At 41.2% G+C, this 20,801-nt stretch overlaps 1 protein-coding gene across 1 annotated transcript; it reads right to left on the reverse strand.

The window, feature by feature from the left end:
• Positions 1 to 1,416: 1,416 nt before the first annotated feature.
• lhx4 (LIM homeobox 4) lies at positions 1,417 to 19,803 on the reverse strand. The gene is made up of 6 exons (XM_062999561.1): positions 19,722 to 19,803; positions 11,986 to 12,157; positions 8,645 to 8,847; positions 4,251 to 4,405; positions 3,397 to 3,568; positions 1,417 to 1,736 (listed from the first exon to the last, which is right to left on the reverse strand). The coding sequence occupies exons 1-6, from the start codon at positions 19,801 to 19,803 to the stop codon at positions 1,417 to 1,419; spliced, it is 1,104 nt and encodes a 367-aa protein (XP_062855631.1).
• Positions 19,804 to 20,801: the final 998 nt, after the last annotated feature.

The raw sequence follows: 20,801 nt of genomic DNA on the forward strand, positions 1-20,801 counted from the left end.
GAAATTATTTATTTTTATCAGATCATTTAAATTACGATACAAACAAATACAGTTCCGATGACGTTCCATAATAAAACCATAAACACAGATGGAGGAAATGTCTGAATCTCGGCCTCCCCTCCCTCGGGCGCAGCCGACCGTGTCTGTATGGGGCCCGACTGGACGACAGCACCTAAACGTGGACTAGCGGGATCTTTCGTCTGCTCCTGTATTTAGGCGTCGTTACAGTGGTTCGTTCTAGTCCTCAAACCTGATCTGGAACAGTTTTTCTCCGGATGCCCTTCCTGACTCAACCCTCCTGTTTCTATCCGGGCTTGGGACCTGCACTTAGAGCGTACTGACAAGTAAAGAGCGCCTCCCAGTGGCTGAAACAGAACCCTGGATCTCCAGATCTGGTTGTTCAGACACGTTCCAGATTCCGACTGGTTTGTTGTTTGGAGTAAACAAAGGATTGCGTTCAGGCTACCGGACTCGAAGTAAAAGTGGGAATTTGTGCCACTCCGCTGGGAGGAGATATGAAACCAGGCCTGGTGCTGTGCGTTTATCTTCGTCTCTCTCGTAGGTAGCTGTTTGGGGTGAAGGCGGAGCTTTAGGTGCGGCGTTTTCGGAAAAACAAACATGCAACATCCGCCCCTCATTTAACAGTCTGATGGTTAGCTTGTAGACGCTCTGTACGGGGTCGATATGAGCTCACTTCTAGCGCCTTACGACCTTAACAGCTCAGTGCTCAGACTCTCAGACTCTGGCTTTCCACTGCGCTCTGTTTGACTCCGCCCCTGTCCGGTGAAAAGAAGCGATCAGCTCTCCTCGATCGGGGGTGCAGAAAGGAAAACAAGTCTGCAGTCACGTCGACTCGATCCTTCATCTATCAAAATAAAAAAAAACATGCTGGTCGAGGCGCATCAGTCGCAGCCGATCGTGTCTGTATGGGGACGCCCGACAGGACGACAGCACCCAAACGTGGGCTAGTGTGATCTTTCGGCTGCTCCTGTATTTAGGCGTCGCCACAGTGGTTCGTTCTAGTCCTCAAACCTGATCTGGAACAGTGTTTACTCCAGATGCCCTTCCTGACGCCACCCTGCTGTTTCTATCCGGGCTTGGGACCTGCACTTAGAGTGCAGTGACAAGTTAACTGTTAGTGTTCACGCTAATATATAGATATATATAAATAAATAAATAAAAACCTGCACAACTGATGGACGTGTAGATGGAGTGACCGCTAAGTCCGACACAGGAAGCCAAAAAACGCTAACAAACATCATCAGGACATATTAAAATCATCGATGTGTGCGCGTCACTTCCGAGCGTCCGCCGTGTCCGAACGCTCCGCCGGCGTGAATTCAAATCCGTTAGGGAACGTCCAGCCTCCCGAACGTCCGTTCTGTCCTTTTTAGTCCTTCACTCTGTCCCCGGACCTCAGAACTGGGCGTGGTCCATCTCGTCCAGCCAGGACGCCGGGCTGTTGGGGAAGTCGGGGTATCCGGTGCTGCTCCCCGTGGAGAGGTCGGAGGTGACCCCTCTGAGCGCCTGACCCCCCGCTCCCGTCAGCCCGTCCATGCCGAAGCCCACGGCCCCCAGCAGGTGGGCGTGGCCGGGGAGCGAGCCGACCGACGAGGGCGAGTAGGGGCTCGAGGCGTCCAGCGAGAAGCCGCCGTTCATCAGGCTCCCGCCGGAGACGTCGGCGACGCTATCGTACAGGCCGTTGGCGTGGGCCAGGTCGGACAGGATCTGATCCTCTGCAGGAGAGAGGAAGTGGACAAAAGTATTAGGACACCACGTATATTATCGAACACACACATTCCTATCAAACAAACAATCCATCCTCCAAATATGTAGCATCACTTTAGGGAAGGCCAGGCGATGTTTTATTTACAGGGAACAAGGGGTCACGGAACGGTGGGTGGTGTCGACCTTTAGGGAGCAGATCTTGGATTGTTTTCCTTTAATTTGTCGAGGGTTTGATGTTCTGGATTACAGTTCCCGGTTCCTGGTTCCCGGTTGTGGTTCCTGGTTACGGTTCCCGGTTGTGGTTCCGGTGTTTTCCGATGCTCTCTGTGTAATTGAGCTCGAGCTTCTCTTTCCTCCTCTCAGCTCTCGTAAACGAAGCTTTTAAAAGTGAACGAGATCTTTTATGGTTTTTCCAAAACCAGCTCACAGAGATCAGATGGTTATAAAGGACCCGACAGATTCCAAAAAACCCCAAAAACCTCCTCGCAGTGACGCGTGGGGATTCATCAGTGTGTACAGGAACGTTTAGTTTGGGGTTTTGTATAGTACAGTGTAGGAGTTAGGGTGTAAAAGTGAGGGTGTAAGAGTTATGATGTAGAATTTAGGATATGTGTTAGGGTGTAGTAGTTAAATATAGAGTTTAGGGTAAGGGTATAGAAGTTAAGGGGTAGCGGTTAGGGTGTAGGTGTTAGGGCGTAAGCATTAGAGTGTATAAGATAGGGCGTAGGGGTTAGGATGTAAAAGTAAGGGTGTAGGGATAAGGGTGTAAGGGTTAGGACGTAGAAATAAGGGTGTAGGGGTAGGGTGTAGAAGTAAGGTTGTAGGGGTTAGGGTGTAGAAGTGAGGGATTAGGACATAGGGGTTAGGGTGTAGAAGATAGGATGTAAGGGTTAGGTGTAGAAGTGAGGGTGTATGCGTTAGAATGTAGAATTTAGGCTGTAGGAGTGTAGAGGTGAGGGTGTAGAAGTTATAGAGGGTGTAGAACATAGAATTTTGGGTGTAGGGGTTAGGGTGTAGAAATTAGAGTTTAGGGGTTAGGGTGTAGAAGTGAGGGTGTAAGCGTTAGAGTGTATAAGATAGGGCGTAGGGGTTAGGATGTAAAAGTAAGGGTGTAGGGATTAGGGTGCAAGGGTTAAGGTGTAGAAATGAGGGTGTAGAAGTGAGGGTGTAGGGGTTAGGGCATAAGGGTTAGGGTGTATAAGATAGAGCTTAGGGGTTAGGTTAGAGGGATTAGGATGTAGGGGTTAGGGTGAAGAAGTGAGGGTGTAGGAGTTAGGATGTAGAAGTTAGGGGTGTGTGTTAGGGTTTATGAGTTAGAATATAGAATTTAGGGTGTAGGCGTGATGGCGTGGGAGTTGTAGAAGGGTGTAGAAGAGTGGTTGTGGGGTTAGGATGTAGGAGTTAGGGTGTAGTATTTTAGGGGCTAGGAGTTGGGATGCCAGATTTAGGGTTTAGAGGTCAGGATCGTTCACCAAGCCTACAAGAACACAGGATTGTGCTCTAAGACAGAATTCCCAAACTTCAGTCTTGAGGATCTGGAGTCACGGTGATCCGGTGGAGCCTTTAATCCTAGATTCTAAACCCTAAACCTGAACCTTAAACCAAATCATTTCATTTCATTTTAGCCCTGGATGAGGAGAATAGTTGGAGACGTGAAGGCGGCCGCACCTCTGAAGCTGAGCTCACTGTCGCTCATCCCTCCGTCCTCGGCCGAACTCTCCTTCTCCGCCTTCGCTGTGCCTCTGCTGCGTTTTACGCTTTTATAAAACTGACCCCAGCGATGGCGTCCGGCGTCCTTCTTCAACCGCTTCTCCTTCGCTCGTCTGTTCTGGAACCACACCTGAGAGAGAGAGAGAGAGAGAGAGAGAGAGGCGAGGATTAGAGTTCAGGTCACTCAGCCACACCCGTCTCTAACAAGGAAGGGTCATTTCCTCCCCAAAGTGAGCTCCAGTCTTTTGGTGTGAAGGACCTTTAGTGACCTGACACTCCTCAATCCTTATAAACACTTTTGGGATGAACTGGAACGTGGCCGAGACGATTTCAGGACCTAAATCAGTAATCGGGCACGAATCCCCACAGAAACACTCCAGTATCTAAGCTAATAGGCTGGTCCAGCACAATGACTTCTCATGGTTTCAACAAAGCTTATGGATGGCTGTCCACATAGTTTTGACCTTTATTTGAAAATAAAGCTACATGTTGAGTTACTGGGCACAAATCCCCACAGACACACTCCAGAATCTTGTCAGAATATTAGCAGCTGGTCCAGCACAATTACTTCTCATGGTTTCAACAAAGCTTATGGATGCCTGTCCACATAGTTTTGACCACACAGTAAATGATCTTTATTAGACTATTGGGCTGCACAAATTAGGAATAAAGCTACATGTTGAGTGAATGGGCACAAATCCCCACAGACACACTCCAGAATGTTGCGAAAAGCCGTTAGTTTTGTATGAGGTGTCCGACAGGCTGATGGTCAGATGTCCATATACTTTTGGCTCTGTAGTGTGCGCTGTTACCTGGACTACTCGCATGTCCAGTCCCGTTTCGGAGGAGAGCTGCTCTCGGACGTGACGGGCCGGTTTGGGCGAGTTCTTGTACGCGCTCTTCAGCGTCTCCAGCTGTTTGGCCGTGATGGTGGTGCGCGGACGCTTGGCCCCCGTCTCAGAGTCGTCTGCAACGCACACACACACACACACACACACACACACACACACACACACACACGCACACATTTTATTATCCAAAGCAACGTCAAAGTTCCACATTGTCCACTAGGGGGCGTCTCTCCGAATGCAATATGGCTCTGTGTGGGAACCCGACCCTGGCGGGTGATAAGAAGTGGCGGCAGATCGGACACGTGTCGTGTTGGAGTGGGAGGCGGCTTGTAAATGAGGTTCAACCTCAAAGTGATTCCCCACATTTAAATAAAGTGTGTGTGTGTGTGTGTGTGTGTGTGTGTGTGTGTGTGTGTGTGTGTGTGTGTGTGTGTGTGATGTAAATCTGACACTGACAGGCTGCTGGAGGTTTTTGAGACGCTGCCATAAAACCACATTGCTTCACTTAACATCATCAATCAACACTGTGCAAATCTGCATAAACACACACACACACATACACACACATACACACACACACCTATAGACATACAGGTATATACACATACACAAACACATTCACACTCATACACACACACCTATAGAGCTATATACACACACATACACACAAACTCACACTCATACACACACCTGTAGAGATATGTACACTCATACACACACACCTATAGAGCTACAGTATATACACACACATACACACAAACTCACACTCATACACACACCTGTAGAGATATGTACACTCATACACACACACCTATAGAGCTATATACACACACATACACACACACTCACACTCATACACACACCTGTAGAGATATGTACACACTCATACACATCTATAGACATATTTACACATACAAACACACACACACACACACACACACACACATATACTGTATATATATACACACACATACACACTCACATTCATACATAGATATACACACACATACAAACACACATACACCTCTATACACACCTCTCTATATACACACACACATACACACACATATACACGAACACATGCACACACACACACTCACATAGACACATAGATATACACACTCACATACACACATACACATACACACTTACATATACTCACATATACATACACACACACACACACACACACACCTATAGACATATATACACATACACAAACACATTCACACTCATACACACACAACTATAGAGCTATATACACACACATACACACAAACTCACACTCATACACACACCTGTAGAGATATGTACACTCATACACACACACCTATAGAGCTATATACACACACATACACACACACTCACACTCATACACACACCTGTAGAGATATGTACACACTCATACACATCTATAGCCATATAGGCACATACACACACATCTATAGACATATTTACACATACAAACACACACACACACATATATATACAGTGTATCACAAAAGTGAGTACACCCCTCACATTTCTGCAGATATTTAAGTATATCTTTTCATGGGACAACACTGACAAAATGACACTTTGACACTATGAAAAGTAGTCTGTGTGCAGCTTATATAACAGTGTAAATTTATTCTTCCCTCAAAATAACTCAATATACAGCCATTAATGTCTAAACCACCGGCAACAAAAGTGAGTACACCCCTAAGAGACTACACCCCTAAATGTCCAAATTGAGCACTGCTTGTCATTTTCCCTCCAAAATGTCATGCGACTCGTTAGTGTTACTAGGTCTCAGGTGTGCATAGGGAGCAGGTGTGTTCAATTTAGTAGTACAGCTCTCACACTCTCTCATACTGGTCACTGAAAGTTCCAACATGGCACCTTATGGCAAAGAACTCTCTGAGGATCTTAAAAGACGAATTGTTGCGCTACATGAAGATGGCCAAGGCTACAAGAAGATTGCCAACAGCCTGAAACTGAGCTGCAGCACAGTGGCCAAGATCATCCAGCGTTTTAAAAGAGCAGGGTCAGTATATACAGTATATATACAGTGTATCACAAAAGTGAGTACACCCCTCACATTTCTGCAGATATTTAAGTATATCTTTTCATGGGACAACACTGACAAAATGACACTTTGACACAATGAAAAGTAGTCTGTGTGCAGCTTATATAACAGTGTAAATTTATTCTTCCCTCAAAATAACTCAATATACAGCCATTAATGTCTAAACCACCGGCAACAAAAGTGAGTACACCCCTTAGTGAAAGTTCCTGAAGTGTCAATATTTTGTGTGGCCACCATTATTTCCCAAAACTGCCTTAACTCTCCTGGGCATGGAGTTTACCAGAGCTTCACAGGTTGCCACTGGAATGCTTTTCCACTCCTCCATGACGACATCACGGAGCTGGCGGATATTTGAGACTTTGCGCTCCTCCACCTTCCGCTTGAGGATGCCCCAAAGATGTTCTATTGGGTTTAGGTCTGGAGACATGCTTGGCCAGTCCATCACCTTTACCCTCAGCCTCTTCAATAAAGCAGTGGTCGTCTTAGAGGTGTGTTTGGGGTCATTATCATGCTGGAACACTGCCCTGCGACCCAGTTTCCGGAGGGAGGGGATCATGCTCTGCTTCAGTATTTCACAGTACATATTGGAGTTCATGTGTCCCTCAATGAAATGTAACTCCCCAACACCTGCTGCACTCATGCAGCCCCAGACCATGGCATTCCCACCACCATGCTTGACTGTAGGCATGACACACTTATCTTTGTACTCCTCACCTGATTGCCGCCACACATGCTTGAGACCATCTAAACCAAACAAATTAATCTTGGTCTCATCAGACCATAGGACATGGTTCCAGTAATCCATGTCCTTTGTTGACATGTCTTCAGCAAACTGTTTGCGGGCTTTCTTGTGTAGAGACTTCAGAAGAGGCTTCCTTCTGGGGTGACAGCCATGCAGACCAATTTGATGTAGTGTGCGGCGTATGGTCTGAGCACTGTCAGGCTGACCCCCCACCTTTTCAATCTCTGCAGCAATGCTGACAGCACTCCTGCGCCTATCTTTCATAGACAGCAGTTGGATGTGACGCTGAGCACGTGCACTCAGCTTCTTTGGACGACCAACGCGAGGTCTGTTCTGAGTGGACCCTGCTCTTTTAAAACGCTGGATGATCTTGGCCAATGTGCTGCAGCTCAGATTCAGGGTGTTGGCAATCTTCTTGTAGCCTTGGCCATCTTCATGTAGCGCAACAATTCGTCTTTTAAGATCCTCAGAGAGTTCTTTGCCATGAGGTGCCATGTTGGAACTTTCAGTGACCAGTATGAGAGAGTGTGAGAGCTGTACTACTAAATTGAACACACCTGCTCCCTATGCACACCTGAGACCTAGTAACACTAACAAATCACATGACATTTTGGAGGGAAAATGACAAGCAGTGCTCAATTTGGACATTTAGGGGTGTAGTCTCTTAGGGGTGTACTCACTTTTGTTGCCGGTGGTTTAGACATTAATGGCTGTATATTGGGTTATTTTGAGGGAAGAATACATTTACACTGTTATATAAGCTGCACACAGACTACTTTTCATTGTGTCAAAGTGTCATTTTGTCAGTGTTGTCCCATGAAAAGATATACTTAAATATCTGCAGAAATGTGAGGGGTGTACTCACTTTTGTGATACACTGTATATATACACACACATACACACTCACATTCATACATAGATATACACACACATACAAACACACATACACCTCTATACACACCTCTCTATATACACACACACATACACACACATATACACGAACACATGCACACACACACACTCACATAGACACATAGATATACACACTCACATACACACATACACATACACACTTACATATACTCACATATACATACACACACACACACACACACCTATAGACATATATACACATACACAAACACATTCACACTCATACACACACAACTATACAGCTATATACACACACATACACACACACTCACACACACACACACACTCATACACATCTATAGACATATAGGCACATACACACACACACATCTATAGACATATTTACACATACAAACACACACACACACACACATATATATATATATATACAGTATATATATGTATATATATATATATATATATATATATATATATATATACACACACACATACAAACACACATACACCTCTATACACACCTCTATATATACACACACACACACTTTGGTATCATGCTGCTGACGTACTGATGTACCAAACTACCATAGCTGAGGTTAAAGTAGCTGAGGTTTAGGTAGGTGAGGTTGAGGTTAAAGCAGCTGAGGTTCTCACCGTTCTGTTTGGCGGTCTCGTAGTCGACCTTGCAGACCAGCCGTCCGTCCTCCATCAGGTAAAACTCGTCTCCGGTGGCGAGCTGTCTGCTGCACATCACACAGGAGAAACAGTGCAGGTGATAAACGAAGTCCTGCGCCTTACGCACCACCTGAGACGGAGGGATGCCCTGCTGGCAGGAGGCGCACTTCGTCCCGAACCGCCTGCGAACACACCGGCAGACCGACACCGGGATCAATCAGTGTCATCAAAACGAGAAACGAAAGAGCAGAGGGACCAAAGAGGGAAGTAGAAAATGATAATACAGAAATGATAAAATGAGATGCCACCACGCCAGCTACTCAATTTATCACCCACGTTCTCAGAAAAAGCATAAAGAGAGACAGAGAGAGAGGAACTCAACTAAAGCTGGGGCTGATGGTGCCAATTATGGTGCACCGGTCACTAAGGTGCTGTCATGCCACCTCTGGAGGAAGCTCACACAAAGAATACCATCCTGGCAGAGCATGCAAAGAGCCTGCGATGAAGTGGCCAAGAGCCATCGTCTGCACCTTCATCCCCTTAGCCAGCCATAATGGCATGGCAGCTGGGCATGATCCTGTACCCTGTGCTCCCTGCTGATCTCTATGGTGAAAATGCAGATGTTGGACCAGACGATTAATTTAGTGTTGTCGCCTATAACAGTCTCCGCTCCTCCTGAAAGGCATTCCCAAGAGCACGCCTGTGTGACTCTGTGGTCATTCATCCTAGACAGTGTTTGTGAGGTTGGGCATTGATGTTGGACAAGAAGGTCAGGGTGCTCTTCAGACCACTGGAGTTCCTGCAGGCCAAACCCAACAACCCAAGTCATTACGGAACACAGTCATGCTGGGACATGATGTGAAATGTCTTATTTTATACCTCTTAGCAGTGGATGGCGCTACAGGAGCAGATCCAAACCCAGACCGGTCAGAGAGAACAACGGTCCCTTTTCAAATGGGTCTGTGTTCTATAGAGCGCCGTCCTTCCCCCCACGCTGGGCACTTCCTCCTCTTGGTATCCGTTGTTTCCCGCCATACAACAATGCATGGGAGTGGAGGGCAAATTTGACATCAAACCCCGTGGGTGAGTTAATGACGTTAGCGTCCACTCAGTCTCACCGAGACATTAAAGTCTCAAGCGTGATTCGGTAACAGGATCAAAGACAAACTTAATTTATCCCCTAATGCCGGAGAGAAGAGAAAAGAGGGACGAGAAAGCCAAAGGGCCGAGGGGCAGGGTGGTCACTCCTGCCCTACGTCCTCCGTAAAGAGCCGAGGGGTCCCCGTCTGTAGGTACGAACCGAGAGGTTCCTGCCCATGTGAACATCTCAGTGAATTTACTGTATGTAGCCTTTCTATGTTTTGGGGGGTTGAAGGAAACTGGAGTACTTAAAATACTACAAGAACTGGGGGTCTGGGGGCGAGATTTGATCCCAGGTCTCCAGGACCCTTGGTGTTGTGCAGCATCCACTCTACCAGCCGAGCCATCATGCTGTCTCATGAGGAAACACTGACTGTTCATATCCTCATAGTCCTCATGTGACTCCCTCTGGGCACCAATCTATTATGGGGCAACTTGCTTCCGTTCCCCTTCTCGCCAACATCTCGGGGGCAGTTTTGTTTTGTTTCATTGTGTGGCAGCCTCTATACCTGCTGCACCACCGTGTTCCTCTCTTTGTCCAATTTCACTCCTGATTTGGCTGGACAGCTTGAATCGAATTTACTCCGAGGCTCAGAAGTGACCGCACGCCAAAACCAGCACTTGAACCTTTCAATCAGAGATTCCGATTCATCCCGGGACCAAATCGAGCCATCACTTCTAGTTACCGGGTTCTACTGCAGCTCCTGGGAATGTTTACAAACCAACAACCTTCAGAGACCCTGCTCCACAGACAACCTTCAGAGACCCTGCTCCACAGGTGACCTTCAAGGACCCTGCTCCACAGACGATCTTCAGAGACCCTGCTCCACAGACGACCTTCAGAGACCCTGCTCCACAGACGACCTTCAGAGACCCTGCTCCACAGACGACCTTCAGAGACCCTGCTCCACAGGTGACCTTCAGAGACCCTGCTCCACAGGTGACCTTCAGAGACCCTGCTCCACAGGTGACCTTCAAGGACCCTGCTCCACAGACGACTTTCAGAGACCCTGCTCCACAGGTGACCTTCAAGGACCCTGCTCCACAGACGACCTTCAGAGACCCTGCTCCACAGACAACCTTCAGAGACCCTGCTCCACAGGTGACCTTCAGAGACCCTGCTCCACAGGTGACCTTCAGAGACCCTGCTCCACAGACGACCTTCAGAGACCCTGCTCCACAGACGACCTTCAGTGACCCTGCTCCACTTACAACCTCCAAGTACCCTGTTTTACAAAGAGCCCTCAAGAACCTTTCTCTACTAGCAAGGACCATGATCTTCCAACAGCCATCAGGGACCCTGCCTTACCGACAGTCCTTGAGGACCAACCCTACTCTACCTGCAGCCTCTGATGATCTACAAGCAACCCAGGTTTCATAGCACCCAGTGTTTCAGAGTGAGAAATAAATAACGAAAAGAATGAACGGAATGAATGAGTAAATAAGTAAGTGAATGAATGAATGAATGGATGAATTAATAAATTAATTTATAAACAAATGAACATATTAATGAAAAAAGAAAGAAAGAAAGAATTAATTAAATAATTTATGAATGAAAAAATAAATTAATTAATGAATTAACAAATTAACGGATGAATACATGAACAAATTAATGAATATATGAATGAAGGAATAAACAAATTTATGAATTAAAAAATGAATAAATGCACAAACAAACAAATGAATGAATGAATACATTAATTTATGAACGAATGAATGAATGACCAACTGATCAATTAATGAATTAATTTATGAATGTATAATTGAATGAATTAATAAAGAAACAAATGAATGAACAAATGAATTTATAAACGAAAGAAAGAACGAATGAATGGAAGAATGAACAGATGAACAAATGAAATTAATGCATTTATGAACGAATCGATGAATGAACAAATTAACGGATGAGTAAATGAATGAATGAATATATAAATAAATGAATGAATGTATTAATGAACAAATTAACAGATTAATATATGAATTAATTAATATATGAATTAATGAATGAGTAATTGAATGAATGAATAAATGGGTGAATTAATGAATGAATGAATAAACAGATGAATGAATGAATGAACAGATTAATGAATAAAAAAAATTATGAATGAATGAATGAATGAACAGACGAATGAGTAAATGAATGAATGAATGAATGAATGAATGAGTGTGTGTGTACTGACGTGTAGAAGTGCTCTCTGCAGTAAACGTTTCCTCCTCGGCAGTAACAGCGCTCACTCAGCAGCTCCTCACACTCCGCACACCTGAGACAGGTAGAGTGCCAGTGAAGGTCCTGCACCTTACACACGAACTTATCCAGGATCCTCTGGTTACAGCCCACACACTCGGGTACCTCTGTACACACACACACACACACACACACACACACACACGGAGAGAGGAAGAGTTTTTATTTTACTTCAGCCACTAAAAAGCCATCACAGAAATCATTCACTCAGTCATTCGTTCAGTGTGTGTGTGTGTGTGTGTGTGTGTGTGTGTGTGTGTGTGTGTGTGTGTGTGTGTGTGTGTGTGTGTGTGATACAGTAAAGCAGAAATGAGGTGATGAGAGTCCACCATCTATACAGAAAACGATCAATATATCGTACTTCAGAATAAAGTGAACACACACACACACACACACACACACACACACACAGTGGAAGATAAAGGAATAACAAACACATGAAAGATCATTTTTCACCCGTGTGTTTTTCATTATTATTAATATAATAATATATAAAGTCCCTGTGTGATAATGATGCTCTGTTTTAGTTATCATCACTCATCTAAACATACACACATTCATCAAATACAAACATCAAAGATCAAAGATTAACATCAAACTGTTTATATTGTGAACACAGTATAATTATGATCAGTATTATGATCAGATGTGTTCAGATCGGACCCAAAGCAGCGGCCTAAGTTATCTTTCACTTTAGGATGGTTTGCTTCTATATTTCAAAGTGAGTCTGTGGGAATTTGGCCCTTTCTTTTAAATAGCATTTGTACTGTCAGGCAGCAGGGTGGGACTTGAAATCAGGACTGTTTATGGCACGGTAATGATGAAGCAGGAAATGACCCTTAACAAACTGTTGGGAGCAAATTATTGATTTTAATAACCTTTGTTTGGAAGTTGTGTCCACATAATTTTGACCATATAGTGTAGGCAGCATAAACCAGCAGCTCTTCACTAACATTAATTATAATTATAATAACACTCACATAAATAATAATATCGTTTTCATAATATCGAGATCAGAATAATGATCAGTTGCAACAATGCATGCATTCAATCATTCAGTATTTGTTTTACCAACACTGTATTCTGGTCATGGTCGAGGTGGGACATATGGGCGAAAGGTCGGAAACACCCCTGACAGGTCGCCAATACACCAAATCCAGTTACAACAAGTTCTGTTACATTAGCCCACCACCCCTAAGATCAGGGTTCGAATCTGAATAGGTGCTATCGGCCTGTCTGACATTGTGTCGAACGAAGCCCGGCAATAGATTGGCGCTCTGTCAGGGGTATTCATGCCATCTGCTTTGGTTTTCTCGGTGGAGCTGGACCTGCCGCGACCCTGACCAGAACATACTGTTGATAGAAATTAAATATATTGTTAAAAATGACCTAATTAGGCTTTATAATTTTTTAACATAATTAAATAGTGGAAGTCGCGCCTGACACGACCGATATAAACCTCAGCGTGTTGAGTTTGGAACTCGGAGGTTTGTGCTTTTTATTTAATAATAAAATCCTATTTATTATAGGATTTAGGGCACTAAAACAGTGTGAATGTTTGAGTTTGACCTGAAATAAATCTGCAGACAAACATGTAGGAGATGAGAACTGTTAGATTATTATTATTATTATTATGAATTCATCTCTGATCGGTGTTTGTCGGTGTTTTATCTACTTTGACTAATTGTTGGGACGATTATAAGCCACATATGCTGCATTATTCATCAACATAATAGATCCTAAAAATTAAGAGAATCATTTAAAAGCGGATCGTATTAAAATATTAAAATAATCCTTAATCCACCAGTTATTTATTTATATAAAACTGGTTTATTCTGGTCTGAGATCTTTTAATCTCCTTTTAGGTGAAGCGGCATTTTTTCCATTAGCATCTTTCTCATCCTCATTATCATCATCATCATCATTTTATCATCGTCTCCTGTTTTAGGGATCATAATGTATATGGTTTAACCCAAGACCGTAACCATGAACTGAACATTGGGGGAATCTACTGGGAATGGTGGGCTGTTTTATTCCAGTATAAGACATTTTTGATGGGAACATTGGAAACATTGACAGAACCCAACATTACACAAACCTAGTGAGTGGAATATGTTCATTTATAAATTTTACATCAATGTATTGGGGGAACGTCAATATTAAGATATGCTCAATCCCTTCCTTTTAATACATTGATGTAAAATGTATATATTTTTATTTATATAAAATCCTCACTAGGTTTGTGTAATGTGTAATTAGGTTCTGTCAGTGTTCCCATCTTCCAATCAGTTGTTCCTTCCCAGTAGACCCCCCCTCCAATGTTCACTTCATGGCACTGGGTTCAAACTGTGAACACAAAAACAAGAGACGATGATAGAATGATGATGATGATATATGATATATATATCAGGGTTTTTGGTCTGTTGGTCCTGTATTCTGTAAAGTTGCTTTGAGACAATGTGCATTGTAAATATATATATATATATGGTCCTGTTTTATGTCTGACTATGTGAATAAAATGTTGAATCTCTTTAAAACCCTGGAATTTTACTTTCGAATGGTGGTGGTGGAGAGGAGGGTGTTGGATCGCGATATTCTCTAAAATTTCTAAATGAATGGTTCCTATAGAGGAACTCTGATTTCAGTCTTCAACAGATCGTTTATAGCTTTCCTGTTTTATACGATGCCAGTGTGATTACGGACTAAAAAATTCAGAAATAGTTAATCCTGTTAGCTAAACCTTTTAAGAGTGATGTATTTTGTGCAGGTCCCTGACAAATAAACAAAATAAAATAAAATAAATCAAACTAAACCTCAACTGCTGCATGTAATGAACAAGAATATTATAATAAACAAAGATTTAAAAAAATCATAATACTACATAATTAAATCAGAACACCACATTTACATAAACTAAACCAGATAAATACGTATCTGAATTTTATAAGGAACAAAATTAATCGCTACTCATGGGTCACATCAGTGCCATGATGATGCCAAAATGATGCCACAATGATGCCATGCTTTATCAACACACCTACAGAAACTGAGTGGTGTTGGGATGTTATGGGGACTGTAATGGACTCTCTTGTGGTATGTTAATAAATGATTGGATTTATTTATAAACCACTGATGTAAATTTGTGTTAGTACCGATATAAAGGTTCCAATCCAGATAGCAGTGGGTCTGATCACAACTGACCCCCTAATTCTGTGAGCTTGTTGGCCATCCAGAGAGCGAATTATACAGTAACAATGGCGGGGGGTGACTTTATATATTAACTATATATATTAAATAACCACCCCCCTTTAACTGTTGTGTTTATCTTTTTAGGGGGTGTTGGGGGTGAGTATTAATTAGGAAAGACAGACCCCGAAATCCCCCCGCAATTCGAACCATGATCCCTTTCCAAAATCATGGACGTTTTTATATAATGAACTCTCAGTAAGATTAAGGTCAGGGCTTTGTTCAATCCACTGGAGACCCTCCACATGCACCAGGGTCACAGTTATGATGAAACATACCATTAATTTACTTAATTTACATATTTTATTCTACCAACCTTTTAGCAGTGGCCAAGAGCCAGTTTTGGGCCCTTAGATGTAAACAACGTGAATGGTAACTTCTCTTAGGCTTGACGAGATGATGATCTAATAATATTTAAATCTCATGTGTAAGTTAGAGCAGGTTTATCATCTTAAAAGTTGGAAATTAATTTGATTATTACTAAAGTTCTCTTCACTTCTTTTGCGTCATTTGGTTTTATTGTTATTAAGCATTTGCACATGTTGGATAAAAATTCTACACATTTAATGGACAGTTTTGTTTTTCCCCGTGATTTGTTGATTCGTGAGTCATTGATTAAGCCCGAACAGAACCGAATATCCTGCATGGTGGAAGCCAGAGGTCTTCAGAGTTCAGATTTGGAAAGTAAATTCTCCTCTTTATTTTGTACCACCTTCGTGGCTCTGCCAGTAAACTCGTGTCAGTGGGCAGAATTTATTATTGCAATTAGCTGTGTGGTAGAAAATCACTGAGACTTTTTAAAAACCTGGAATTAATAAATATGTAGAAGAAGGAAACACAATAAGTGATGCAGAATGAATTGAGAATTTCAGAATTGAGAAGGATTTTTCGGTTCACCACAATTAAACAGTATTTATTATTTAAACGTTAATGTTTAACTGTTTGGAATTAAATAAAATATTTCCCACATTATTAATAGATTTATATAATACAGTATAATCTTATTTAATATAATTTTATGTAATATAATATAATCAATTATAATATACGGCTTTTACTTAAGGCCGCAAGACACAATAATTACCCAATCCAGTCCAGTCTGGATTTTTCTAAATATTAGAAGAGGATTTTATTTCAGGTTTGCAGGGTTTATAAATATTAAGTGGAAATTCTGAGCTGAAAATATATTTAGATAATAAATGTGAAATATAAATAACTTATCACACATTCAGCCAACAGGAAACGCTTTTCAGTATTTAGACTCATTATTACTGACGCAGATTTTATTCACTTATTTTTTATTTTGTTTTGTTTTATTTTATTTTAGGTTTAGAGACAGTGTCTAATCTCGCTGCAATCCGAGATCAAATAAACGTGAATGTAAATGTAGTGTAGAATAATTCGGATTGTTTTTATTCTTCCGACTTTTATATTAGTGCGTTTTGTTTAAATATATTAAAGAGTTTTATATTAATAAATATATTTTAAATATCACTACCCATTCAAACGCAACAATTAGTAAAATGAGAGTTCCATTTTGTCACACTGTGACCTTAAATCAGAATAACATGTAAACACATAAATATACAAATCATAATAATCTGTTTCTTCGATCTCCAAATCCTGTGTAAATCTGTAAATTCACGCAGCGACCAGGACCAGGACTGAATGTGACTGAGTTTGATGTGATTATGAGGAGCAGATGAAGTGCAGATTGGAGCAGATGTGAAGATAAAGAGGTAATTTCTCTAATTTAATAAAGCGTTTGGATTTACAGAAGCTGAAGCTCAGACACTTAAACGCTGCTTTAATCTCCGTGTGGATCCGGATTCACTTCTGTTCAGCAGATCCGATTCAGATGAACGATTCGTGATTCAGATGAACGATTCGTGATTCAGATGAACGATTCACTATTCCGATAAACAATTTACGTTTCAAATGAACGGTTCATGATTCAGATAAACGGTTCACAGCCCAGGCGAGGAATGATGTTTTATTTGATTTTAACTTCAGTATAATCTGATTCTATTATTCTTCTATTACTGGTGGCTTTGCAAAATGTGTTGAAATTGAACACAGAGATACAGGAGCAAACCTGGAAAAAACTCCTAGCTCAGCAAATTAGGGTTTAATCATCAGTTTAAGAAAAATGTGTTGTATATATTACATTATTATATTCTATATATTATACTCTATATACTTTAATATCAGTATAATATTCAATGTCATTCAGTATTAAAATATGTAAAGAGTAACAGCAGCCAGTTATTATTTACCTATATACTTAAAACATTAAAATATGATAATACAAATATTGCTTATTTAGTTTTTTGGTTTGTTTTATTCTTAATATAATTTATTCTTAATATAATTATCACCTGCAATATGATTTGTGCTATTTAAGGTTTACCATTTCATATCTTTTTAGATAAATAACAAAAGAGAAACAGCATGAACAACAGTTTAATCTCCTGACTATAATGAATATTATCTAAACAGGCTGATTTAATACTGTTAAATGTAATTTTTATTACCAGTATCAGGATTACCTCTGATTTATTAAAATAAGGTTTATTTTGTCCTGTTAAAATCCAAACTGTATTTTTATTCATTCACATTTAATTTATTCGGTCCCAAATTGCATCGCCTACAATGATCATAATTCAGCTTTATTATACTGTTAGGCTTAAAGAATCTTTTCTGAATCATCAGCATCATTTAGATCAGCTTGTTTAATTAAACTCTGGTCATGTTGCAGATACGAGGAAGAAAACTCGAAGAAGCTAAAAACGTTTCAATTTGACTGCATTTTTCATCACCCGGACCCACCGCATCTCCATCACCAGCGTATTAAATTGTATTTGTATTATTTATAGAATATGTGTAAGAAAAGAAAAAGAAGCATTTATTAATTAAATTCTAATAAAGACATCTACATCTTCACCTCCTCTTTCTCTTATTATCATCATCTCATTTTGCTGCAGTTTCACTCCTGCTGTATTACAAACAGCCCAGAATATAATATATATAATTCATTAAATATTATAACAAATTGGGTTTATTTCAAATTAGATTTCAGGCAGGATCACCCCCTCACCATCAGCATCCTCATTATTATATCCTCATTGTTTTATACTCTAATCTATATCCTCATTATGTTTATCAATATTATATGCTATATGTATATATATATATATATATATATATATATATATATATATATATATATATATATATATATATATAATTGTGTTTGTTATATCTGTATGTAATATTTTAAATATCGCCCATATAAGCAAAAAGTAAAATTATAAAAATAAAAAAAAATGAAAAGTCATAGCAGCATTGTAGCGTCCTCATCCTCTTGTTCCTCATCACCTTGTTCCTTATTATTATTATTATTATTATTATTATTAAATGGTTTTGTGTTATATAATGCATATTTATAAAATGTGCCAATATTACACAACCCCACTATCCATTTCAGTCTAAGCTGAATATTTAATATTTAAACTCGTGCAATCGGCGAAAATATGATAGAAATCAGAAATCACTAATATTTATGTTCATACATCATGTTAGAATCCAGACTGGATCACTCATTATTAATAAAGCTGCAAATCTAATTAAATCTTTTCTTTCCATTTTAAACCAATATGCGAAAAAAGGAAGAAAGTTTGGATGTTAAGGTCAACAGCGCTTCTGCATCATCAGCACCAACATCCTCCTCATCCTCATCCATCTATCTATCTATCCATCTATCTATCCATCAATATATATATATATATATATCTATTTGTATATGTAAATTGAAGCCAATTTAATATCAGTATAATATCCAGTATTATTATTCATTTTTAAAATATGCACAGATTTGCACAAATCATCCTCATTTGTGATGATAGATAGATTTGCAATATAAATCTGTCTGTCTGTCTGTCTGTCTGTCTGTCTGTCTGTCTATATATATATATATATATATATATATATATATATATAATTTAGCCAATTTAATATCAGTATAATATTCAATATCATTTATTATTAAAATATGCACAGATTATCCTCATCCTCACCATGAAAAATACACTTCTATAATGTTTGCAATATAAAGCAAATATTTCTCATATGAGCAGATTGATAAAAATGTATTATTATTATTATTATTATTATTATTATTATTATTATCAGTCTCCTCTATCTCATATTCATCCATCAATAGTATTTGGGATTCAAACTCATGCACTACTGCTGATACTGCTAATAATGTCTATCCAAACAGACCCAAAAAAAAGATTCCGTGCAGAAGCGGGACCTGCTGCACCACAGTGTAATACATCAATTCATCATCATCATCCTCATCCTCATCCTCATCATCATCATCATGCAGCTAAACTGTGAGTATGAGAGTGTGAAGGATCTTACGCTGCAGTGGTACCAGCATGTCGGGCAGGGCTTTAACGGGACTCTCGGCTGGCAGCACGGCGGCACTCTGCATCATCTCCATCCGTTCCGACACAGCGCGCGCCCTCACACACGCATAGCCTACACACACTCTCACACACACTCTCACACACACTCTCACACACTCTCACACTCACTCACACACACTCTTCTGATCACAGGACTGATCAAATAATGAAGGAAATCCGCTCTGCAGAGCCGCTCCGGTTCTCTCTCCGGTTCTCTCTCGGTCTGACTCTCCGCTTTATTCCGCCGAAACTCTCGCGCTGCGCTCCGGATCAAAGGCGCGCCGGCGCACACACGCGCACGCCGCTTTGATTCATTCACGCTGCAGGGGCCGCCCGTGACGTCACACGAGCACCAGCGGCTCCGCCCGGGGTGGGAAGGGGGCGCGGCAGTCCCAAACGCACCGGAAATGACGAACCAAAAAACGGGAGCGTGTACATTTACATTTACGGCATTTAATAGACGCTTTTATCCAAAGCGACTTACAGTTATGACTGAACAGGATTTTGAGCAATTGAGGGTCAAGGGCCTTGCTCAGGGGCCCAACAGTGGCAACTGTGAGGCTTGAACCGGCAACCTTCTGATTGCTAGTCCAGTACCTTAACCACTGAGCTACCACTGCTCTTCAGAAAAATAAAATTAAAAATAAAATTAAATACAATAACCTGTGGAAGGTGCATCAGACGCCCAGCAGATCGTGGACGTTTGCTAGAACACAGGTGCCGCTGTCCACAGTCAAGCAGGCTTTATGTGAGCATGGACACAGAGGCTGCCATGCAAGAAAAACCTCTGTGTGTCTATTCAGCAACATTTACATTTGTAGCATATAGCAGATGCTTTTATACAAAGCGACTTACAGTATACTGTGACAGTATACTGTCTAAGCAATTAAGAGTTAAGGGCCTCGCTCAGGGGCCCAACAATCGCAAGCTGGCGGATGAAGGGCTTGAACCAGTGACCTTCCGATTACTAGTCCTGTACCCTAACCGCTAAGCTACCCCTGCAGTTACATTTTCAGCACTTATCAGATGCTTT

Source organism: Trichomycterus rosablanca, chromosome 7 (genome assembly GCF_030014385.1).
Source record: "Trichomycterus rosablanca isolate fTriRos1 chromosome 7, fTriRos1.hap1, whole genome shotgun sequence".
NCBI lineage: Eukaryota > Metazoa > Chordata > Actinopteri > Siluriformes > Trichomycteridae > Trichomycterus > Trichomycterus rosablanca.